General features: G+C 40.3%; 1 protein-coding gene across 1 annotated transcript in view; it reads left to right on the top strand.

Moving 5' to 3' along the window:
• Nucleotides 1-297: 297 nt before the first annotated feature.
• The window catches only part of ptch1 (patched 1), an 80,400-nt gene continuing 54,659 nt past the window's right edge, over nt 298-26,038 (top strand). Inside the window, exons 1-2 of the mRNA XM_070860859.1 lie at nt 298-557; nt 1,691-1,883. Of these exons, the coding sequence (XP_070716960.1) occupies nt 390-557; nt 1,691-1,883 (361 nt within the window). The 5' untranslated portion in view covers nt 298-389. The remainder of the gene's footprint in view (nt 558-1,690; nt 1,884-26,038) is intronic.

Below are 26,038 nucleotides of genomic sequence, written 5' to 3' on the forward strand. Positions count from 1 at the left end.
GGCGGGTTTTTGCTTTCCTTCCCCCCTAAATGGAGAGAGAGGCTTTTTTTCTATTGAATCAAGACTCACAGAGTTCCAGGGCCTGTTGCACAGAATGGTTCAAGCGAGTGATCGGTGCGGGTAAACTTCCGAGTCTCTGCAAGAAGGTGAACATTTTCAAGCTTCCCTCTCCGATCTCTTTTAAAGCGCACAGCTCCCCGTGAATGTAGAAGATCGCCAGGATCCCCCAGATCGCGAAATGTGGGAATGGAAGGCGCAAACTTTGACTCGCCATCGCTACGAGGAGTATGAAGTTTGCCAGACAGCATCTACTTTGTTGAGGATTAAAGTGGCCGTTTGGCGGAACCTAAGACGGTGTGTGATTATACTACCCCAGTCCCATCAACAACATGGCCTCGGCTGTTAACATTACGGAGCGCCGAAGGACAGAGGAGGACCATGTTCAGCAAAACAGGAGGAGGATAAGGAGAAACCTGCGGCATCCGACAGCGGTTTTAGATTATCTGGAACGGCCGAGCTATTGCGATGCTGCCTTTGCGCTGGATCAGATCTCAAAGGTGCATTTCCAATTTGTAAAACCCTCTTTTTTCCTTCTTTTTTTGTGCACCGGGGGCCTTTTGTGTTCCCCATTATTATCCATAAGCGGTAGAGTGGGAGCTGAACGCCGCCGGATCATTGCTTATTACCCGTGTTATCACTGAATATCTAAAAAGGTGAAAGTTTTAATCAAGAGTAAACAAAGCTCAGCTCTCCGAGCGGTGTTTCCATAGTTGCTGCAGTACAAGTAGCACGGAACATCGACACACTTGAATGTGTGTGTGGGATTTCTTGTTTCTTAACACGCCATTTTTTGCATATAAAAACTTTAAACCGAAGAGGATCCCGCAAAATCTTAAAAAAAGACAAGAGACAGAAAAATCTCGGCTACGTGTTTAAGATTTAAAGTAAACAAAAAGCGAAACATTCTTTAAACGATCGTATCTGTTCAGAGTAGGGTTATAAGCTGAAATCCATGTGGCTGCCCTCTTCCGTTCGCAAATATTGTAACTCTCAGATGGCTGCTTCACTTCCTAATTCAGATCACAGCGTCCTGATACTGCTATGGAAATGAATTACTCCAGCTTATGATGTTACAGCAGAGCAACCACGTGGATGTACTGTTTGCTACTATGTATTCCATTAGATGTTGACCCTATAAATGGTTGTTTTGCTAGTTCCGAAAACTTAACACGTTGATCCTTTTTGGGGTTTAACTTTTATTTTTCCTGTAAAAAGAGTATATGCATTTCTGTTGTCCTCTTAATTCATTTGCTTTAAAAAAATATATCGATAGATTTCAAACTATCAGAAATCAATCTTTTTACAACATCTGTATTTCACTCCCCACAGTCTCCTGTCACCACTGTAGGTTGGATTGCAACGATATTCAACTCAGACAGATGAAGTGACAGTCGCTGCAGAGACTTGCCGTCACCTTTAGTAATATAATACGTCCGCGCCAATATGTTCCGGACATTGTTTCAGGGTGCTAGTTTAGATAAAAACATTGCGATGTAAAATTTTATTTTCTAACAGAAATATTATTGCCACTGGAAATCGTCAATCAAAAGGAATGCTGTCTCTTTAAGGATGCGATTGTCCGCGGAGTTCTCTCAGTTCCTCAAGTGTCTCTTCTGGTCTTTTTTTTTAGGGAAAGGCTACTGGAAGGAAAGCACCGTTGTGGCTTCGAGCTAAGTTTCAAAAACTGTTATTTAAACTAGGCTGTTACATTCAAAAGAACTGTGGAAAGTTCTTCGTTGTGGGCCTGCTAATATTTGGGGCTTTCGCAGTAGGATTAAGGGCTGCTAATCTAGAAACCGATGTCGAGGAGCTGTGGGTAGAAGGTAAGACCTTTTCTCCTCCCCGTTTTTTTAACCGAATCTAGCTTTAAAACAAAGAATAGATCTGCTATTAAAGGGTGGGGGGGAGCAGGGATGAAGAACCATCATGCCAGAATGGGATTGTTTATTGTATAGCTGTTTGGCCAAGAGCCAAGGAAAAGTTACAAAGAACTTGCTGTAATCCATTATGATGAATTTCTACATTTGTGTAAACCTTGCGGAGTCTGGTGTTGGGGTGATGATAGTGATTTGTGGCATATTGTTTAGGGGAGGGGGGCATTAAAAAGTTTTTTTTAGTGGAGTTTGTCCAAGCCGCCATTTTGTGAGTGCCCCCAGCAGCAGAATTTGATCAGTGCAGCTCTCTGTGAGTGAGTGTGTGTGTGGTCCTGTTTTGGACAGCTTTCAACTTTCAAAAAAACATTTGTCTCAGGAAAAAAGTGAAGTCGTACAGACTGGAACGCATGTTTGCAAAGTAGATTAATGTAACCTAGCGGGTGGTGACGTATGTTTAATGTAATTGCAGTTAGTATTGCATTTAAAAAAGTTTTCTATAAGTAGTGTTTTTTTTCTGTGGGAGGAAACTAAGTTCAATTAAGAAAGATTTTGTGAGCTTTGATTAAAAACAATGGGACAAAAATGGTGAATTGTTAATTGATGCATGAGTAGTTCACGATCTGAAATGCGGTTAGTGAGCTTTTAGTACTGCAAATGAACAGTTTTTATTGTTTGGGAGGGAAAATGAAAACATTGTATTTTGTTTAAATGCTGTCAAATGTTTGTCATATGCAAATCTTACAAATTAAAAGTAGACTGTGAAGCTTAAGCTGTGTAGGGGGAAAGTAACTTTTTATTCAAAATTTTAGTGTAATAATTGTGTATAAATCATATGAAACCACATTTCATGTGTGAAAGGTTTTTATGTTTCTTATATATATTGGTATAGTCTCATGAAAGAACAACATTTAATAAATGCTTCATTTTATGCTTTTTAATATAAAAATTTCAACATATGCTATTTTAATGACTATCCCTATATATTCTTTTTATTTTCACTTGTTTACGGTTTTTTTGCTATCTGTAGCTTCTTTTTATATGATTCAGAGGGATATTGCCTTTGTCCCTCTGTCTTCCCTCCCCCTCCCCAAATGGCTGACAGCAGCAGGAATCTTGTGTAGCTGTGTGTGTTCTCAGTGGAGTGTGTAACGCTTTGGTCACGAACATGGGCACTGCACAAATAAACCAAATGAGCAGCAGTTGCATATTTCTGTGGTTAAATGTATAAACATAAGGGAGTGAAGAGTGAGGAACTGAACAGGGAGACGAGTTATGGGGGGTCTGTATGGGGACCTGTTTTCCTGGTCTGCAAAAAATTGACATTTTAAATGACAGGGATAAAAATCATCACTAACGACAGTTTGACACCCTTTAATGTTCAGTCCATCAATTTTAAATCAAAAAGCTTTGAAGCATTTCAGTGTAAAGCTAATTTGACCTATTGCGGAAAGTATTGCTTTGATAGTCTACATAGCACCAGGTGCTGATGAGACTGTGCTCAGGGTTTCAATTCAAAAATTGTATTTCAAATTGATGTGAGGATATAAAACCATTTTAATCAACTTATTGTTTTGACCATTTGTCATATAATTATTTGTCAGATTCTCATCATTCATGGCAGCAGTGTGTGGATTTCTGTGTGCATATTGAGAAATGGTTTTGTTTTCCTTGGAGCTGAGAAGACTGAGAGGAGATTTGATAGAGGTGTTCAAAATCATGAGGGGTCTGGACAGAGTAGATAGAGAGAAACTGTTCCCATTGGCGGAAGGGTCGAGAACCAGAGGCCATAGATTTAAGGTGATTGGCAAAAGAACCAGAGGCGATGTAAGAAATAACTTTTTTACGCAGTGAGTGGTTAGGTTCTGAAAGGGTAGTGGAGGCAGACTCAATCACGGCTTTGAAAAGAGAGTTGGATAAGTATCTGAGGGAAAAAAAATTGCAGGGCTACGGGGAAAGGGCAGGAAAGTGGGACGAGCTGAGAGTCGGCAAGGGCTCGATGGGCTGAATGGCCTCCTTCCGTGCTGTAACCATTCTATGATTCTATGAAATGTGTTCAATATCTATCCCATTGAATGAGGATGGATGAACACAACATTTACTACATCTAGTCTTCACAAGATTCTGGTTTCTACAGGAGTGTGATGTTCACTAAATATAATAGGATTCTGTACATTTTCAGTTTTCTCCCAACAAACTCTTAAAAGTTATAATATGGTTATTCCAGAAGTGAATAAATGGTACTTTTTAACATTCCCTAACATATGAACCTTTCTACACACAAATACATCGATTTAAATGTTATACAGCATTTATAGCCGAAAATGTAACTTGTTATCATAATGGACCTTTGGAACAGTGTTAGAAGATTCATAGCATACTCTCTTAATTTTTTCTTTTAGCCATTTGTGCTTCCATCATTATTTACCTCTTCATTATGTGGCCTCATTGTTTTTTGCTCCACGTTTTATTCACCAGCAGGCATACTTGAGTAATATAGGATGTCTTCACCATCCTCATTCAATGGGATAGATATTGTACACATTTCATAGAATCATAGAATGGTTACTGCATGGAAGAAGGCCATTTGGCCTGGCAAGCCCATGCTGACTCTCAGATCATCCCACTCCCCTGCCCTTTCCCCGGAGCCCTGCAAATTTTTTCCTTCAGATCCAGATTTTCTCTTTCTTTTGGCCATGATTGACAGATGCTCTCTAGGAGAAACTTGAGTGTGGATGTCGTTTGTTACTGGAATTGATGTAGTTATAGGGCTTCTTGCGATCATTTTTCAAAAAAAAACATCAATGGATTTCCTTTTGCAATTGGCTTTCCGAGTAGTCAATTGATAAAAAGAATAATTGGGTACATTGAATCATCAATAAGTTTATATTCAGTGTCTGGCACTGTTAGCATCCTTCAGAACAAACTACAGCTTATTCAGATCATCTATCCAATTGAAACAGTCAGTGCCAACTGCCTTGTCAACGAACAAAAAAAACCAAAAATATTGTTCAGTGTTTGGTTAATATGATAACGTATCTGTGATTACATGTATAGAATACTAAACATCTGGGAGCAAGTTAAGAACATAAGAAAGGACAAAATGAGAAAAGAAAGACCACTTGGCCCATCAAGGCCATTCCTTCCATTACAAATTTAGCTTTTTTTGTTTTCAAATTGTTCTTTACAGAGCTTCCCAGTCCATGTGGAACAATCCACCTGCAGAATAAAAATAAAGCAATCTGCCAACAACAACACCAAATTGTATTTATATAGCGCCTTAATCATAGTGAACTGTCCCAAGGCACTTCACAGGAGTATTATGCGATAAACATTTGACACCGAGCCGTGTAAGTAGAAATTAGCGCAGGTGAAAGAGGTATGCTTTAAGGAGTGTCTTGAAGGAGGATAGAGAGGCAGGGAGGTTTAGGCAGGGAGTTCCAGAGCTTGGGGCCGAGGCAACAGAAGGCACAATGGTTGATTGATTATAATCAGGGTGCTCATGATGGCAGAATTAGAGGAGTGCAGACATTTCGGGGAGGTTGTGGTACTGGAGGAGATTATAGGGATGGGTGAGGCCATGGAGCGATTTGAAATTAAGGATGAGAATTTTGAAATTGAGGCATTGCTTAATTGGAAGCCAATGTAGGTCAGCGAGCACAGGGGTGATGGGTGAGTGGGACTTGGTGCGAGTTAGGACACGGGCAGCCGAGTTTTGGATCACCTCAAGTTTACGTAGGGTAGAATGTGGGAAGCCAGCCAGGAGTGCATTGGAATAGTCAAGTCTAGACGTAACAAAGGCATGGATGAGGGCTGCAGCAGTGGATGAGCTGAGGCAAAGGCGGAGATGGGCAATGTTACGGAGGTGGAAATAGGCGGCCTTAGTTATGCTGTGGATAACTGGTCGTAAGTTCATTTCAGAGTCAAATATGACACCAAGGTTGCAAACAGTCCGGTTCAGCCTCAGACAGAAGTTGGGGAGAGGAATGGAGCCAGTTGCTAAGGAGCGGAGTTTGTGGCGGGGAGCGAAAACAATGGCTTCAGTCTTCCCAATATTCAATTGGAGAACATTTCTGCTCTTCCAGAACTGAATGTTGGACAAGCAGTCTGACAACTTAGAGACCGTGGAGGGGTCGAGAGAAGTGCTAGTGAGGCAGAGCTGCCACTACCAACAATAATTGTCACTGAAGTATGGCAACTCAAAATTAAAAATATAATACAATTGGTAATTTCATTACCAGTTTACACAACTACCATTTATTGGATATGGATTATAATTATGGCAGGTCAGTCTGTGTCAACAAAATTGAATGTAATCAATTAAGAATCCAGCTCTACAACATGTACCAGCATGCAATAAACATTAACATTTCCTATAATCTACCCTGGGCATCACTGTTACAGTAGCACAGTGATTAGTAAATTACATTTTTCACTGAGATATTTTCTGCCAGTTCATGCAGTCATTTTCAAAAATACTGGGATCGGACCTTATTATCTTCTACACATCTTCATTCGCTAAAATTTGGTTTGGAAGTTGTTTTGGGTTCCCTAAGACAGTATAAATGATCTCTCGAGAATCATAGTGAACTCAAGAGTAATTCACTTTCAGTTCACATGGTGTCGTGTAACTGCACCTTTTGATCATCTCAACGTGTACGTTCTCTTGTAATCTTCAATTGTGTTCCCAACTCTTGGGGGGGCGAAATTGATGGCCTTACCGCCCACTACCGCCTACATTCCTCCTTGAGTTGCGCCCAGTGCCAGTTTCGATTTGGGCTGGAGCGGGCGGGAGGGGAGAGTCAGCGGGACCTGCCCGCTGACGTCAGCGGGCGGCCGAGTGGCGTAAGTGGACTCCCGCCCGCCGAGATGTCAGATTGGTGCGGGTGGGAGTCGGCGCCAGAGCGGGTGTGGACCGCTGTGAGGAGGCTGGTCTGTCTCCGACGGTAGGTATGAAGAGCGGAAAAGAAAGGTTAGTAAACAATTTTTTAAAATTTTCTTTTCAGCGACTTACCTTAATGGGGGTCCATTGAAGGTGTTTCAACGTTTTAAAAATGTTTTTCATGCTTTTTATTTGCTGCTCTTAGACCCTCCATGGGCCCAACTCCATTCTCGGCGGCACTTGGGCGGCAAGCACCTTTGCTGCCGAGGATGAGAGCTTCTGCCCGCAGCCGCCCAGATTGATGGCGTAAGTCCCTCTTTTGCCGCCGGCCACTCTTTCAAGGAATTTTTGCTGAAAACCCTGCCCAGAGTACCATCAGGTATCTCGGCGGTCCTTTGGGCGGCACTTGGTTGTTTTCACATATCCTGTACACTTTGGGGTGTGGGGGGTGGGAGGCGGAGGTGATGGAATTCTTCTGTTTTCCAGACTTGTTTTAGGCTTGTTAATTTTAAATTGTGTCCTCTGGCTCTGCACTCACTATGCTAGTAAAACAGTCTGCACATATCTACATCTTGTTTGCCTCTCAGCATTTTAATAACCTGGACCATGTCCATCTCAATCTTCTCAAATGAAAACAAGTTCAACAACTCTCATAACCTAAAGCTCTAAATCCCAGAACCATTATTGTTACTTTCACTCTAAGCGCTCTCTAACATATCAATGTCCTTTTGTAGGTAAGGTGCCCAAAGTTGCACACAGTATTCAAAATGTGGCATCACCAGTGATCTGTACAGGGTAGAACAGTGTACGGTTTTGATAGAGTGGATACAGAGAGAATGTTTCCACTTGTGGGGAAGAGCATAACTAGAGGCCATCAATATAAGATAGTCACCAAGAAATTCAATAGGAAATTTAGAAGAAAATTCTTTACCCAAAGAATGGTGAGAATGTGGAACTCGCTACCATAGGAAGTGGTTGAAGCGAATAGTATAGATGCATTTAAGGGGAGGCTAGACAAGCATATGAGGGAGAAGGGAATAGAGGGCTATGCTGATAGATTTAGATGAGGAAAGATGGGAAGAGGCTCGAGTGGAGCATAAACGCTGGCATGGACTGATTGGGCCGAGAGGCCTGTTTCAGTGTGCCGTATATCCTATGTAATCCTATGAATAATTTGTTTCGACTATTAATCAAATTTCATGATACAAAGTTGGCAAAACACATTTTAATAATTCAGCTGAAACGATTCATATTCAACCTAAATAATATCATCATGTGACATCAACACTGTAATACTGTACATATATTATAGGATTCAGCCACTTTCCCAAAAGCCTATTCCACTTGCTTGAGATTTTTAACACCTCATAAAGCACCTTGGAAAGTTTCATTATGTGAAAGATGCTATAACAGTTGTTACTGCCGTATACTATTGGAGGATGCACAATTGTGCAGTTGCTTCTTGAAAAAAAATTGTCCATGTTATTCCACAATAATGCACAGTTCACACCAATGGGTATTGCATTCTTGACTACTGTTGCGATCTCAAAGCTATATTTGGCTATACTTTCAGTTCTGCAGGGGTGTCCTCAGACCAAAGCTCCCTTGACCCAGGGAATCTTTGGTTGAAGTAATGGCCAATACTTTCAATCCATCGACAGTTCTAAAAATGGAATCCTAGCCATATGAAATGCTGGCCTTTAAAAAAATGTTGTTTATTCTCATTTTATTCTCATTTTTAAAAGTTGTAAAACATGTCTGTATCTACTGTAATAAACGGGTATAATAGGTATTGAAAAATAACTCACAATCCACATCATCAGAAATCTGTATGAAGGTGTGGCTATTACATTGACACATTTTATTATAGAGGTTGGGCTACTGGTTCACCCATTTTGGGATTTGCTGATAAAAAAGCCATTTTTCTATTGTGCATATTAATTCTGCTTTAAGCAAAGTCCTTTAAATTTGTACCTGATTTTAATCAATTCTGTCATCATAACCATTCCTATTACTGTGAAAGTTTGGTTGGGAATCATTTTTGTCTGTTATCAACTTAGCAAAAACAATTCTACTTTACTTACCTTCTTTATAAGAACATAAGAAATAGGAACAGGAGTAGGCCATACGGCCCCTCGAGCCTGCTCCGCCATTTAATAAGATCATAGAAACATAAAAAATAGGTGCAGGAGTAGGCCATTCGACCCCTTGAGCCTGCACCACCATTCAATAAGATTATGGCTGACCATTCACCTCAGTACCCTTTTCCTGCTTTCTCTCCATACCCCTTGATCCCTTTAGCCGTAAGGGCCATATCTAACACCCTCTTGAATATATCCAATGAACTGGCATCAACACCTCTCTGCGGTAGAGAATTCCACAGGTTAACAACTCTCTGAGTGAAGAAGTTTCTCCTCATCACAGTCCTAAATGGCTTACCCCTTATCCTTAGACTGTGTCCCCTGGTTCTGGACTTCCCCAACATCGGGAACATTCTTCCTGCATCTAACCTGTCCAATCCCGTCAGAATTTTACATGTTTCTATGAGATCCCCTCTCATCCTTCCAAACTCCAGTAAATACAGGCCCAGTCGATCCAGTCTCTCCTCATATGTCAGTCCTGCCATCCCGGGAATCAGTCTGGTGAATCCTCGCTGCACTCCCTCAACATCAAGAACGTCCTTCCTCAGATTAGGAGACCAAAACTGAACACAATATTCCATATGAGGCCTCACCAAGGCCCTGTACAACTGCAGCAAGACCTCCCTGCTCCTATACTCAAATCCCCCAGCCATGAAGACCAACATACCAACATGGCTGATCTGATCATGGACTCAGTTCCACTTCCCTGCCCGCTCCCCATAACCCCTTATCCCCTTATCGTTTAAGAAACTGTCTATTTCTATCTTAAATTTATTCAATGTCCCAGCTTCCACAGCTCTCTGAGGCAGCGAATTCCATAGATTTACAACCCTCTGAGAGAAGAAATTTCTCCTCATCTCAGTTTTAAATGGGCAGCCCCTTATTCTAAGATCATGCCCTCTAGTTCTAGTCTCGCCCTTCAGTGGAAACATCCTCTCTGCATCCACTTTGTCAAGCCCCCTCATAATCTTATACGTTTCGATAAGGTGACCCCTCATTCTTCTGAATTCCAATGAGTCATTCCAATTCCAATATCAAGAAGCTCCACAAGGTATTAGTAATTTCTAGTTTGGGTTCAATACTGAAACATCAATTTTAGCATCTTTTTGTTGCTGGTAAATATGGATGAGTCTTCCACAAGATTACAGTGTAACATCTAATTTCTTGTGCGTCACAGTAAAGTAGCACATTGGAATATTCACTCATCAGAGTCTACTTTCATTAAATCTATAAACTAGATATCTTAGACATTTACATGTTAAATCAACTTCTGTTGTACTGGTATTCCTGTATATTTTGTATTCTTCAAAGTTCAGGTCAATGGAGCAGCGTTTTAGTTTGGCAGAATTACTAATTATGTTAAGAGTAGTTTTGAAATAAAATTCCTTTTTAATATTGTGTTATAATCAAGTACCTCACATTGCATAATATGCAGTTAATAAAAAGCATCTTCTCTGACACATAAAGCTCTCCTCATTACAGTATTGGACAATAGAGGACAACATATAGTTATTCTTTTAAGCACATGTAGATTTTAGGATTTATTTTATAAGGCTCTGACCCTCATGCATGTAAAGAAATAATTTGTATGCTGGACCAGTGTTTAAACTGTACATATCTGTGCTTGAAGACTAAAATAAGACAGCTTCCAGATGTATGAACTGAGTGATCCATTTGTTTAGATTATGCTCCACAGCTGATGCCTAGATTAGTGCTGGCTGGACGAAGCTATGGGAGATTTGTCTGGTTTCCACGATGCCATGTTTATATTTCATTTGGATTGCTCCTTCAAAGCTGACCTCCCTGTGACCTACTGATAGGCTATGTCCACTAGGATACTAGCTTCATCTTGGCCGCAACTGATCTCAAATTGAAAAACTCAGGTTATGTCTTTTTTTCTATTCTGTTTTTATTGTCCTGTTTTGGGATTAACTTCGTCCAAATAATTTTGACCTTGTGCTGTGATGTTGCTGGTGGAAGTTGAAAATAATCGGTCCAGTACATCTTGTTGTACTTTGAGAATGTATTGTGACAACGGACTGGCTTACTATATATGTAGATTAAGATGTGCAGTCCTATGTGTTTATGGTTTAATTAGATTAAAAAGTAGTTTAATTCCATTGTTTATGGGATGGAGGGCAAAGTGGTTGATGCTATCATTATATTTAGTGATAAATATCAAAATAAAAGTATTACAAAAGGGAAACAGAAATAAATGGCTAGTGTACAGTTTTTAAAATAGTATTGCTTCAAGGCTTTTGGCCCAAAGCTAAGGAATCCTACCCAAAAATGCCATATGTATTACACAATCAAGCACTGCAATGTAAACAGAATACTGTGCCATGGAAGCAGGGTGGTCTAAACCGCCATCCCACTCCACCTCCCCCCCCTCCCCCCCCCCCCCCCCATAAAAATCCTCTCTGCTGTGAAATGACCACAGTAGTTGTAGTGTTATTTCTGTTTTGGCTGCTGAGCAAGGTTTTGGAACAAAACTGACAGTGAGCATTTGAATTATTATAAGGCTCTGCACTGCCAAAGAACTGCAACTGAATTCAAAATCCAGCAGAATCTGGTCAGATGTAATTGTCTCACTGTTTTTAAACAGTTTATAATATATATGTGAAATTCTAGTAACATAATGCATTTCATCTGTTGTATATATATATATACAACATTTTCTGCAAACAGTATAGCCCAACTTGTCTAAAACCTCATTGCCTTTGGTGTAGAATGTCCCTTTAGTTAAAGGGAATTCTATTTTAAATGTAAATGTCTTTAAACTGCATCTAAATATGCAGCCTTTGAATGATTTATTCTTTGTCAAACTCTGAAGGTGTTTGATATTTAAGTGGCTCAAAATGTGTGTACTATTTTATCTTTAAAAGTCGAAGGCTGTCTTTTTCCTGAGCATTCTGAAGGTGATTGTTGCAAAGTATCTTTGACCAGTCCAGAATTATTTTTTTGTTGATTGGTAACATTTATTCTCTGTGGAAATAATGAAGGAGGTGAATTCTTGCTATAAGTTTTTCTCATTACTTTTATTGTTTTAATATCTGCTGTAAAAGAAACAAATACTCTTCATTCTGGAGATCTTGGGAAGAAATGGGTGGACCTAGTGGTTTTTCTTCTTCTAAAAGCTACTGTTTCACATGGCTTGCAAAATATATTTCTCCTTTTTTGTTTCCCACACCAATTGATTTATCATTTTGCTTGCAAGCAGACTTAGAATGTTAGGGCAGGAACACACTCACTTTTTTCTCGTAACTTTTTTGTTGCAGGCCGAAACCAGTTGACTTGAATAAATTTTTCTGCAGTCTGAATGAAACCAGCAACGTGGAAAAATCTTGCCATTCAGGGTTGTCTGAATGTACATTTCAGCCACACAGTAAGCTGTATTTGTAGGCAGTGGACTGCTAAATACAACCATTTTTCGCAGCGGAGAGTTAGACAGGTGATTAGCATAATTAGCACAGACCAAGCTATACATATGGAAATGCTAAGTGTGTAAATGCCAGCTGCAGTGTAAAATTTATGTCAGGGGGTCGACAGGGCTGTGTGAAAGTATTGTGTTACAGCTGCAGGTCAAAGCCTCCATTGCCTACCCCCTTTCTTTTGATAGTGAATGCGCTAAACAGAAGAGAGGAGAGAAAGAACGAGAAAGAGAAGAGAAAAAGAAATATAACAGATAAGGCTTTGATAAAACATTATGATTGCTCTAAAAGTTCCTATTTTCTTCAGTGGGTTTATTTTTACTTTTTTTTCCTATCTTCAGTGCATCCCTGCATTTATTGATCGTTGACCACTTCCCATCATCATTTCCAGGCAATGTTGCACCCATTTTAGTTTCTAAAAGATATCTCAAATTTGTGAACTACTTTTGAAAGGTAGCATCTGTTTTAATTTGCAGTGAAATATAACGACAACTGCTTATAAACATTTAAAACATTTTTTGTGTTTAAAACGTTTCTTTCATGTACATAGATATCAATTTGGTGGCAAAACTGAATGAGTGTCATCTCTACTGTATCATAAGATGTGATCTCAATGAATATTTTTTGAATAAAACAGTCTAGATTTATTTTTTGTTTTTTCATGTGGGTTATTAAATGTATTTCTAAAGTTTCATCTTACCTTCTGACGGGAAAAACACACTAGGAGAATATATTTGGCTGTTTTGAGAGGAACCCATAAATTGGTTTGCTATAAATTGTTCATTCAATTTTTGATTTTGTATCTATTTTATGATAGCTTGTGATGTTGGTGGTGGAGTATAGTTAACATCACACTGACCCTGTGATGAGACTTCCTCATGACCGTAGGGGGTCCTTATGAGTCAGCCCCTAATCCAGCTAATCCTAGTCGCAACAAAATCATGAAAGTGGCCCCCAGTGATGTGTGTTTCCCTGCACAGATGCAGAGGAAAAGTGTTGGTTATAAATCACTCCGAAATGATATTCCATACAGACTGGGGAGCTTGTGTGAAGCTGGGGGCGACCATTGTGTTTTCCCCATGTGGCCTACAGTGGAAAACCAATGAAAAGAGACTTTGTTGCCTAGAGGTGAGACCTGCTCAGAACTGATCGGTGATGTCAGCTTCACAGAATGTGGATAAGAGGAGTGGGGTCAGTGTGACGCAACAAAAGTGAATATAGTGACATGAGGTTGCAGCCTTTAACCAGAGATTGTATGTTTCCTGAGACATCTACTTCAAGTTTCTACAACACTTGTCATATGTAATAAGACTAGTCATGTAGATGTTTGAGGTAAATATTTTTTGATACTTTGATGGAATTTAATTTTAATTTCTTTGATGTTAATATTAGTATTAAATGTTGCCAACATAAATTCAGATATAGTTTTGCAAGAGGATCACGGTAGTTATTTTTACATGGTTTTACAATTGTGAATATTTACTGTTCAAATTTAGATTTCAAACATTTGTAAAAATTGAATTCTACAAAATTGTCATCTTCAATTCTATACTTTTGCAGTGGGTAAATTCACAGAATGATGAGGTGCACAACCACGCAGACCATTTTCTCAAGTCCGATCTCTGATCTGTGCTGAGTTAACTTATCCAGTTAAGCAGGCACTGCAGTTGGTCTTCAAACCAGCGGTTAGGGTGGAAAACCAGCCCAAGGTTCCTGCTCATGATCAGAAACACTTGCTGGAAAGTAGGCATGTCTGAACATTGACTGACGATGGCATCAGTTCAGTTATATGTCAGTGCTGAATAGCACTTGTGCATGGTAGCAGAGGCTGCTAGCATTCATGGAATGGTACCACAGCATGACTTGTCTCCTTCAGGAAAGAAAATTGAAACAGTATCCATATTGAAGTTTTTGAGGTACAGAATCTTAACATTGCTTTTGACGAGCATGGTACTGGCTCAGGTGTGGTGGTGTTATGAACCAGATCAATATCCTTGTAAAGATGGTAAAACTTGATTCTTTCATTTTCATCTTGTGTTGCCTGAAGATTGTGGGCCCAAAATTTACCCAAACCGACACTCCTGGGGTGGAAGTCGGGCATGGGAGCCCGATCGAGATGGGATATCTTCCAAGACCCAGGGATGTTAGATCACCACTCAGAATCCTACCTGCTGGTACCCTGAACTTCAAACAAGGACCTGATTGGGGAGGAACTTGGGTCCGCTGAGGGGAGGGAATTCCAACCACTGGTAATTTCCCAGCTCTTGGCTTTCCTACTGCAGAGCAAACTGAACTCGATGTACAGGTCTGCTCAGTGGCATAAAAGGAGCTCACAGGGAGTCCAGGCTTGGTCCCAGCCCAGATTCCCTACTGGAAATCTGGTAGCATGACATGCACCGGGCCTCAGGCCTCATGCAAGTTTTTTTAATACTGTCAGCGAGTGACTTGCCAGCACTTTCCCCACCATCCCTTCTCTAGCAAGATGTGACCATCATGGCAAAGGCATCCATAATTTGAATACAAATCAATTGACCCTCCCTTCACTTTGGAAACTTCAGCAGGGTTAGGATGGGGATCACCAGCGCCCACTCTGCCAAGCTTATGCTGGCAGAGCAGGGCCAAGGATTTTTGGCTCCATTTAGTTTAGTCATGATATTAAAACTAATCAGAATGTGGTTTTCTGTATAAGTTGATTTTGAAGCCACTGATTTTAGTGCTGAAGCAGAGTGGAATAGCAGGAGATACTAACTACTAAAGATATATTTCCCCGTACCTACTTTTGGATTTCCAAAAGGCATTTGATAAGGTGCCACATAAAAGGTTGTTACATAAGATAAGGACTCATGGGGTTGGGGGTAATATATTAGCATGGATAGAGGATTGGTTAATGGTCAGAAAACAGAGAGTACAGATAAACGGATCATTTTCCGGTTGGCAGGCTGTAACTAGTGGAGTGCCGAAAGGATCTGTGCTTGGTCCACAGCTATTCACAGTCTAAATTAATGACTTAGATGAAGGGACTAAGTCTAATGTATCCAAATTTGCTGATGATATAAAGCTAGATGGGAAAGTAAGCTGTGAGGAGGAAACAGAGAGCCTGCAAAGGTTCTAGGCAGGTTAAATGAGTGGGCAATAAGATGGCAGATGGAGTATAATGTGGGGAAATGTGAGGTTAGTCACTTTGGTAGGAAGAATATTAAAACAGAATAATTTTTAAATGGAGAGAAACTATTAAATGTTGTTGTTCCGAGAGATGTAGGCGTCCTCGCACAGAAAACACAGAGGGGCCGAAATTCTTCATCCCACTGCCCGCTGTTGCCGACTGCCGCCCACTCCTGCCGACATTCCTCCTGAAGTTCTGTCCAGTGCCACTTTGGAGGTGGCCTGGAGTGGGCGGGAGGAGAAAGCCGCCGGGAACCGCCCGCTAACGTCAGCGGACAGCCGAGTGGCACAACCGATCCCCCGCCCGCTGAGCTCCCAGATTTCTGCGGGCGGGAGTTGGCGGGTCTCGGCGGCAGAACGGGGGTGGACTGCTGACTGCAGGCTGGTCTGTCCCCGACGAAGAACCTGAAAAAAAGGTAAGTGAATATTTTTTTTTAAAATTTCAACAGCAACTTACCTGCATGGAGTCCCCTGGAGGTCTTCGGATAGTTTTTGTATTTTTTATTGGTGCTTTCTTTTACAGGTCTTTGACCCTCCGTGGGCCCGAATCCATCCTCGGTGGCACTTGGACGGCAAGCGCCTCTGCCGCTGAGAATGAGACCGCCCGCCCGTTGCCGTCCAGATTGGTGGCATACATCGTCCATTTGTCACCTGCCGACCTTCAAGGGACCTCGGCCATGAATATCCTGCCCAAAGTACTGTCCAGTACCTCGGCAGCACTTTGGGTGGCACTTGGTCGGGCGGAGACCTTGATGAAAATCGGTCCCAGAGAGTTAGCATGCAGGTACAGCATGCAATTAGGAAGCATGTTGGCCTTTATTTCAAGGAGATTGGAGCACAAGAGTAAGGAAGTCTTGCGATAATTGTACAGAGCTTTGGTGAGACCACACCTGGAGTATTGTGCACAGTTTTGGTCTCCTTATCTGAGGAAGGGTATACTTGCCTTCGAAGCGGTGCAACGAAGGTTGACTAGATTGATTCCTGGGATGAGAGGATTGTCCTATGAGGAGAGATTGAGTAGATTGGGCCTATACTCTCTGGAGTTTAGAAGAATGAGAGGTGATCTCATTGAAACATAAGATTCTGAGAAGGCCGGCCATTTAAGACTGAGATGCGGAGGGACTTCTTCATTCAGAGGGTTGTGAATCTTTGGAATTCTCTAACCGAAAGGGCTGTGAGTGCTGAAATGTTGAGTATATTCAAGGCTGAGCTAGATTTTTGGACTCTAGGGGAATCAAGGGATATGGTCATCGGGCAGGAAAATGGTATTAAGGTCGAAGATCAGGCATGATCTTATTGAATGGTGGAGCAGACTTGAGGTGTTGGACAGCCTGCTCCTGCTCTGAATTCTTGTGTTGTTATGGGAGTGGTATTTTAACACTCATCTCCTGTAGTCAAGAGAGCAATGTGGATGGTTTGACCACCACCCGTGCTGTTGTTGGCCAGCCAGCAGGAGTGGCTCAGTGAGGGTTCGTTTGCTGATTTTTTTCTTCTTCTCCACATATCATGTCTGTGCTCAATTTATGCCTATGCAGTATAGCTGAGATTGGGAATTCATTCTGGTGATAAATTTTCTATTTTGTAAATTACTTTTGGCCATGTAGGTAACTGAAATCTTCTCCTTGTATTGTGATATTGTCCAAGTAAAATTCAGTGTAAATGGATGACAGAGATGGAATATTCAAATATCAAATTGCAAATTCCATAGTTCCCAATGAAAAAATAGAAGGTGTCAGTATATTGGCAAAAAGTTAGCTTCTACCTTAATTTGCAAATATAAAATGGAAGCCAGCTTCCTTGTTTCTAGCAGGATTATCAGCCAGCTTTAGTTTCCAGCAGCATTATCGCGCTCTTTGGACAGGCATTGCAACTGTGCATGCAGTGACATGATTTTAGTTTTACACACTGGGAAATGTTGATCTGACCCGATCATGCTCAGCAGAAGGAGAGTATACAGAGTAATTCTGAAGTTCTGCACCAATGCAAAACAGTTTTGAGTAAAACTTCAAGGCAACAGATGGCACAGACTGCAGATGGTGGTAAATCGTTTCAGCAAATTATACCCTATCCCATAATACTTTCATTCAGTTAATATGTAAAATGGCTGAGGCCTTGTTGCAGCCTGTATAAGTCTGTATTTCCAAATATAAATATAAAATTTACAGAATGTGTGATTTAGGCCCTAATCCTTTCCTTACAATTTGTTGAAGTAAAATATGTTTATTTACATAGTTTCTTTGAAAACCGATTATTAATCCATATCAAGATTCTTTATTATACAAATATTGACTGCGGTTAAGACAGTAGTTAACTATTGGCCTGAGGGTTCCTGAAGTGAGAGTGTGAGGAAAACTTAAGATCATTGGGTTGAAATTCCTCTTTGTGATATTATTAGCACACTGTTTAACGTGAAAATGTTCTGGCCTCTCGACTTTGGGTAGACGGCACGGATGCATCACCGATATTGCGCCAATTTTGTCCCGAACCAAAAATCTGCCCTGTGGCTCATGTCATCAGCATACATATGGAAACTGACACCATCATCATAGGCAGTCCCTTGGAATCGAGGAAGACTTGCTTCCACTCCTAAAGTGAGTCCTTTTGTGGCTGAACAGTCAATGCGAGAGCCACAGACCCAGTCACAGATGGGACAGACATTGGCCGGGGGAGGGGGTGGGGGGCGGTGGGACTGATTTGCCGCACGCTCCTTCCTCTGCCTGCGCCTGACCTCTTCATGCTCACGGCGTTGAGATTCGAAGAGCTCAATGCCCTCCCGGATGCACTTTCTCCATCTAGGACGGTCTTCAGCCAGGGACTCCCAGGTGTCAGTGGTGATATCGCACTTTACCAGGGAGGCTTTGAGGATGTCCTTGTAACTTTTCCTCTGCCCACCTGCCCACGGCAACTGACACCATGCTTGTAGATTATGTCATAAAAGTGCTGCATGTAGATGAATAAGAGGAAGGACTCCTAAGATGACAGTGTGGGGGTGGGAATGGCCAGGCCAACATCCCCAGCATCGAAGCACTGACCACACTCGATCAGCTCCATTGGGCAGGCCACATTGTTCGCATACCCGACACAAGACTCCCAAAGCAAGCGCTCTACTCGGAACTCTTACACGGCAAGCGAGCACCAGGTGGGCAGAGGAAACATTTCAAGGACACCCTCAAAGTCTCCTTGATAAAATGCAACATCCCCACTGACACCTGGGAGTCCCTGGCCAAAGACCACCCTAAGTGGAGGAAGTGCATCCGGGAGGACGCTGAGCACCTCGAGTCTCAACGCCGAGAGCATGCAGAAAGCAAGCGCAGGCAGCGGAAGGAGCGTGCGGCAAACCCGTCTTCCCACCCACCCTTTCCTTCAACGACTGTCTGTCCCACTTGTGACAAAGACTGTAATTCCTGTATTGGACTGTTCAGTCACCTAAGAACTCACTTTTAGCATGGAAGCAAGTCTTCCTCGATTTCAAGGGACTGCCTATGATGATGATGGGAATGGAACCCATTGATAAAGATGCTCTGGTTGCAATTGGATTGATAAGAGTGGAATCAAGCAACAGCATTTCCATGGAACTGAACAACAAGGGAAGCTTTGCAGGAGAATGGTGTGGTCAACCATTTCAAGAGGTCAAGGAAGAATAATGCACTGTGGCTGGAGTCATTCATGTGTGGGGGAAGGAAGCCGGATTGGAAGGATTCAGAGAGCTATGTGAGAGATGGTCATGGAACTGGGAGGCCAAAGCACAGATGGAGTGGTAGTTGGTGAGAAGAGAGGGGTCAAGAGTAGGTTTTTAAGGAGGAAGTAATGATGGTGGTATTCAAAGGGAGGAGGACAGTACAGTGCCAAAGGACAGCAAACTATTTACAATATCAGCTAGCTTAGGGCAAGCAAGGGGAATGGAATAAAAGAAAAAAGAATGAAAGACTTGCATTTATGTATCGCCTTTCGCGACCACCGGATGTCTCAAAGCGCTTTACAGCCAATGGTAAGAAGCTTAGCGGGAATGTTGTCAACAAACCAGGGGGAAGATGAGCTTGGAGAGGACAGAGTGAGACGGGGAAGAAACTAGTGGGAGATAGGGGTTTATGGCTAGAGTGGAAGGGGATGGCTTAGGGGGCAAGAGGAAGTGGGCTGGAGCAGTGAAGGCACTTGAACAGATGACCTCGATCTTAATGTAGTATAAACATCCTGCCCAACTTGTTCCCAAAGTAAGGGTTTAGTGTTTGAATTCAGATACTATTATGAACTCTTGATAATTTCAGTAACATGAAAAACAATTTGCTGTTATCATTACAGCTTTCAGTTACAGTCAATTTTATCCGGTGATGAGGGGGTTGACTTACGAAGATAAGTTGAGTAAGTTGGGCCTATACACATTGGAGTTCAGAAGAATGAGAGGTGATCTTATCGAAACATACAAGATAATGAGGGGGCTCAACAATGTGAATGCAGAGAGGATATTTCCACTCAGCAAATTGTTTTTCATGTTACTGAAATTATCAAGAGTTCATAATAGTATCTGAATTCAAACACTATACCCTTACTTTGGGAACAAGTTGGGCAGGATGTTTATAGGGGAAACTAAAACTAGGGGACATAGTCTCAGAATAAGGGGCCACCCATTCAAAACTGAGATGAGGAGGAATTTCTTCTCTCAGAGGGTTGTAAATCTGTGGATTTCTTTGCCCCAGAGAGCAGTGGAGGCTGGGTTATTGAATATACTTAAGGGGGAGATAAACAGATTTTTGAGCGATAAGGGAATAAAGGGTTATGGAGAGCAGGCAGGGAAGTGCAGCTTGGTCTATGATCAGATCAGCCTTCATCTTATTAAATGGTGGAGCAGGCTCGAAGGGCCAGGTGGCCTACTCCTGCTCCTTTAAAAAAAACATATTATGGACTGTATAGTTAGTTTTTAACAGAAGAAGTCTATATTCGCCTGCTTAGATTTTTCTATACATTGAGCTGAAGATTAATGGTTTCATGTTCATGGATAGACATGTTGGCCAACAAAGAAAAGTTTTTGGACAATCTGAAATCCATGGAAATTTTCAGGACAAGCATTGTAAAAGAGAAAAGCTGATCTTCCCGTGCTGGTAAAGCACTCTTGTAAGGAGATCTGAACATAATGAAAATATGGCAGAAAGTTTTGTCACACAGACTGCAGTTCAGTTTTAAATTAGTTGGAGTTCATAATTTATAATCTAAAGTAACTGGTAATGTTCCATCACACCTGTATTGAACAGTACAAGATAATCAAATCTCAGAGGGTAGGGGAGCCTCAGATTCTTGTAGCTGAGCAAAGTGTGTATAATCTGGGCACATTAAAAGTGTGTCCAATTCCTGGGAACTGCCACTTAGTTAAGTATTGCTAGGTTCCTATGAAGTCGTATCAAATGTGAATGATTTTTGGCAATTGTATTAAGAATCTATAAACTGCGACATGGCTTGAGTAAATGTAAGTAAACCAAAATGTGTGTGGTGGAACTATTAAACAGCTGTGCGGTGTAACATTTACTTCAATTTAAACCATTTTTTGTTGAATTGCTTTAGAAAAAAAGGTTGATTTAAGATGATGCTGTATTCTGGGAAATGTAAATTCTACTATGCTCCTACATTAGTTGTTGCTACATCCCATTCGAGATCTGGAAGAATAACATCCCCAGGTATAAGATATGAGAATGTTTTACTCGACAGATAGCTGAACATCAGTATATGTAACCTTTAAATTATGTAACTTAAACTTGCAGTTTCCTACTTTTCATGATGTTCTATTGAAACTTACAGATAGCATTCATAAGTTCCTCTATATATACATGACGACAACTAGTTGCAGAATTTTGAATATACCATATCAGACTTCCTCTGTGGATAAATGCAAAATTTATATTCCAATTTAACTTGTATATATTGATCTTGAACAGAAGACAACTTATTGGCAAATGTTCAAAATTATTCAAGGATGTTACAGTATGCACTTGCATCTATCTGAGAGGTCTGAGCAGTGTTTGACATTCAGTCACGTCTTATTGAATGCTAAACTTTGATTTGCTTAAAGACCTTTGGGTATTGAGAAACCCTTGATGCCTTTATGGTGGTGTCTGTCCTATTGTCAAAAGTATGGAACTGAACTATAATTATGTGCAAGTTGTTATTGAATACTAACAATGGAATGTATTTTTTCTCATGGGACTGTATATGTACTGTTGTCTCAAATTGATGTTAGACTCAAATGGACAGATTGTTCAGCCTTCCGGCCTTTCCTCCATTTGGCAAGATCCGACAAACATGTCTATTATTGCTGAATTATAAGGTCATGTAACATGTTCAAATCAAATCAAATCAAATACTAATTGGTTTGGGTTGAGTTAAAGGCTTTGGGGGCTCCAAAACATTACAGACATTGATACTAGTTTACAACTTAGTAACACCCTATCCGATCTGCTGCTATCATTTTTTGTTGTTGTCAAATTTTGTTTTATAACGCTTCTGTGAAATGCCTTGGAACGTTTTACTACGTTAAAGGTGCTATATAAATACAAGTTGTTATTATTGCTGTTGTTGTTTTGGTCTACCTAAAATCAGATGTCATATGATAGTAAGAGAAGCCAATTTGATACATCACATATTATGAAATCTGCACTGTTGATCTGGATTTAAGGCCATTTTCAACTAAAAATTACAAATGATGGTGTTTATTAAAATACTGCACTGGAAGACCATGAGCTACTATTGGGCACCCCTTTTGTAGCTAATCACTGAAGTTCTGGATAGCGAAATCAGATGGATCTAGGCTGTAGAGCCAAATGCTTGTGTCATATTTGTAGTAAATTCAAATGGAGCGACTGATGGTGGAATTTAGAGTTGTCCTTTTTAAGTGTTGAGGCAATGTCATGTAACATTAATCAACAAACCATGCTTTTCAGATCGTTAATGGAATTTGACAAGAGCTTGTTTAGGAAATAATAACTAGTGTTGATAGTAAACAGTTGGCCAGTTTGAGAAAAGATGAAGAATGACTTGTTTGTCCTGGTAAAGATTTGTCTTTGATGCAAATTAGTGTTAAATTCCATTGATCCCAAAAGGAAATATCATCTTGAGCAAGAATTCCTAATAGGGTACCTTTGGTATTGAATGAAAGACTGGCTTCTACAGTTGGTGATTTTTTTTGTCTTGACCCTGGTGGGGATTTAACATACCTGCATCATATTAAGCAATACTTTATCCGTATGGATGTCAGGCTCTCTACTGTTCCAGCTCTCAGTATTTCTTTGATTAGGATGATTGTGCTGGAAAATGTTACAGCTGTACTGATACTAAGCACTGGTGCAGACTGTCTCATTGCTGGGGTAATGGAAGCTATGTGCTGGTGATTGTTAATGAACTGTGTAAGTGGATCATTTTGGCTCCTTTTGGACAATGCTGATTGCTTTACTATTGCATTTTCCAGAAATGGAAAAATCAGATTGAGAGTAGAAAAAACATGCAGTTTAAGTTCCACAATATAGTGATTAATGAGAACCAGGAAGTAATTGTCATGATGGGAAATAATGATATGTAGTGCACAAAATTACTTTCTCGGCCCCACAGTAATTTAGATTTAAAGTAAAAGAAAGTAATTTATTATAGTGAATGCTGAGTATCTTTACCTCATTTTGCTTGTATTACTCATTTATTCTGGCGATAACCTGCAGCATTTCTTACAACAGTTTGTCAAGTGGACCATATGTAAAATTGTCTTTGATGCAGAATTTTACAAAGATATTTATGGCATAAAATAGAGAAGTTTTGCTGGGTAAACAGTAACTTTGTCATTTGTTGAAAGTGCTGTATTTAGGCAGAAAAATATTCAGATTACTTTAGAAATTGCATAAAATGTCAGTGTTTTTTCTACTTGGAAAGGGGAACATGTCAATGTTATTGCAGGGTTTTCACAAGTACTATAGAATATAAATTGAAAATAATTATCATTACATATATTGTATGTAGCCCATTTATTCTTGTGGAAGGTTGAGGGAAGGCTGATTTCAGTGCCAAAATCATGGTTCTTTGGTCTTGGATAATAATGGTAACATTGTTCTCAGAGAATTTGATCTAATACAAAAAAACATTTTAAATAACTTTTTTTTAATACATTAATTTGACCATTGGTACACACCAGGCGACTGGTACACACTATCCATGTGCCGGCTATGGGAATATTGTCATAATTTCAGCTACTTTCATTAAAACGCGCGTAAATAAACAGCAAGTGAAGCAGTAGCAGTAATTTTCATACCATTTATACATTACTAATCTATTTATTATCCTAAAATTTAAAATTATAAACTGTTCCATATTCACTTCTATATAATTTACCTTATTTTGTGTCGCAGTAAAGCTTGTTTAATGTTCCGTATTCTTCTGGTACTTTGTAAGCCACAATTAACCTGAATTAAAAAATTGAAAATATAATTAGATCTTTTCATACCTGGCCTAGGTGTGAATTACCCTGTCATTAACACCATGAATATATTATTTGTGGCCACAGAGTTAATCTTTTAATCTCTTCACACCTGTTTTGTAAAATATAGACAATCAACATTCCCATTTCTAAGTTTTTTTAGCCAATGTTATTTCTCATACTTTTTCTTATATGTGCTGTTTTCAAAGATTTTTCAGTCCACTTAATATCACACATTTGGTAAGAAAATCAAATGATAATAAGACAGCCTCATTGTGTTGTTTAGTGCTATTTTGTTCCCGTACTGCAGAATGCATTTTATACATCTCTTGTTTTGTAATAAGGATCTCTAATTATAAGGTTATCAGATCTTAACTCACAATTTTATCATGTTCTATTTAATACTAGATACTGAAAAATTCACAATTTTTGAGAAGCATTTAACTCCAAAGGAATGCCTTCCATTAAGGACGGATCGTACAAAAAATGTAACTTACATTCTGTTGTTGTCGTTTTTAAATTGTCGGTGGCAAGAAAAGTACTTTTAAAAAAATGTGCAAGCTTTTCAATCTTGATTCAGAGACCTGAGCAAATTCAAGGCACTTCCTAATAGCTGTGTTAAACTGAATGTGGGCTGTGCTGACATATCCAACACAGTGGAGGAACTGTACTATTACACTAGCACATCCCCCTTAGCATTGCACACAGTCTGTCGGAGGTTTGATATGAATAGGTATGTTATTTCAAGTAGTATTATCAAGAACACTGATTAAACAGGATTGGGAGCAGCCTGGGGTTTGTTAATGTGGTGGGGGTCTCAGCATCTGGGACTGCTTTGGCATGGGTTCAAGTACTGCGAGAGGAGATTGCATGGTTTTGGGAGTTCTAGGAACATTGCAACAGATCTTGGGATCTGGGATCATTGCGATAGAGGTCCTGCGAATTGATAACATTTGGGGGGAAGAATCCATTCTCAATAATAATCTTTGCTAATGGTTTGAAAAGAAAATTAACAAATCACAACTGCTACTAAGCACTGTCCCCAACTAACTGAGCTCTTTGCAATAGAAAAGTTGTTAATACTTTAAATTACATCAGCCTGAAATAAATCCTTGAGAATCCATTTTCTGGTTAGTTTGATAGTCTTCTGAAAAATCAAGAATCTTACAAATCCTCACAGGAAGAGGAGATTCACCTTTCTGCTTCTAATACATGCTGGGAAATTCTGCAAACAGCACAGATATGGTTGGAAGTTCAGTGCAGCTTCTTCCAAAGATAAAAGCATCAAGTCATTTGGGGGCGGGGGGGGGGAGGGGGTGGAGATTGGAAAACTGCAAATGTAACGCCCCTATTTAAAAAAGGAGGCAGACGAAAAGCAGGAAACTATAGACCAGTTAGCCTAACATCTGTGGTTGGGAAAATGTTAGAGTCCATTATTAAAGAAGCAGTAGCAGGACATTTGGAAAAGCAAAATTCGGTCAGGCAGAGTCAGCATGGATTTATGAAGGGGAAGTCATGTTTGACAAATTTGCTGGAGTTCTTTGAGGATGTAACGAACAGAGTGGATAAAGGGGAACCAGTGGATGTGGTGTATTTGGACTTCCAGAAGGCATTTGACAAGGTGGCAGTTAAAAGGTTACTGCACAAGATAGAAGTTCATGGGGTTGGGGGTAATATATTAGTATGGATAGTGGATTGGCTAATTAACAGATAGTCAGGATAAATGGTTCATTCTCGGGATGGCAATCAGTAACTAGTGGGGTGCCGCAGGGATCAGTGCTGGGACCCCAACTATTTACAATCTATATTAACGACTTGGAAGAAGGGACTGAGTGTAACGTAGCCAAGTTTGCTGACGATACAAAGATGAGAGGAAAAGCAATGTGTGAGGACACAAAAAATCTGCAAATGGACATAGACAGACTAAGTGAGTGGGCAAAAATTTGGCAGATGGAGTATAATGTTGGAAAGTGTGAGGTCATGCACTTTGGCAGAAAAAGATCAAAGAGCAAGTTATTATTTAAATGGAGAAAGATTGCAAAGTACTG

The sequence above is a fragment of the Pristiophorus japonicus genome, chromosome 1 (assembly GCF_044704955.1).
Source record: "Pristiophorus japonicus isolate sPriJap1 chromosome 1, sPriJap1.hap1, whole genome shotgun sequence".
NCBI lineage: Eukaryota > Metazoa > Chordata > Chondrichthyes > Pristiophoridae > Pristiophorus > Pristiophorus japonicus.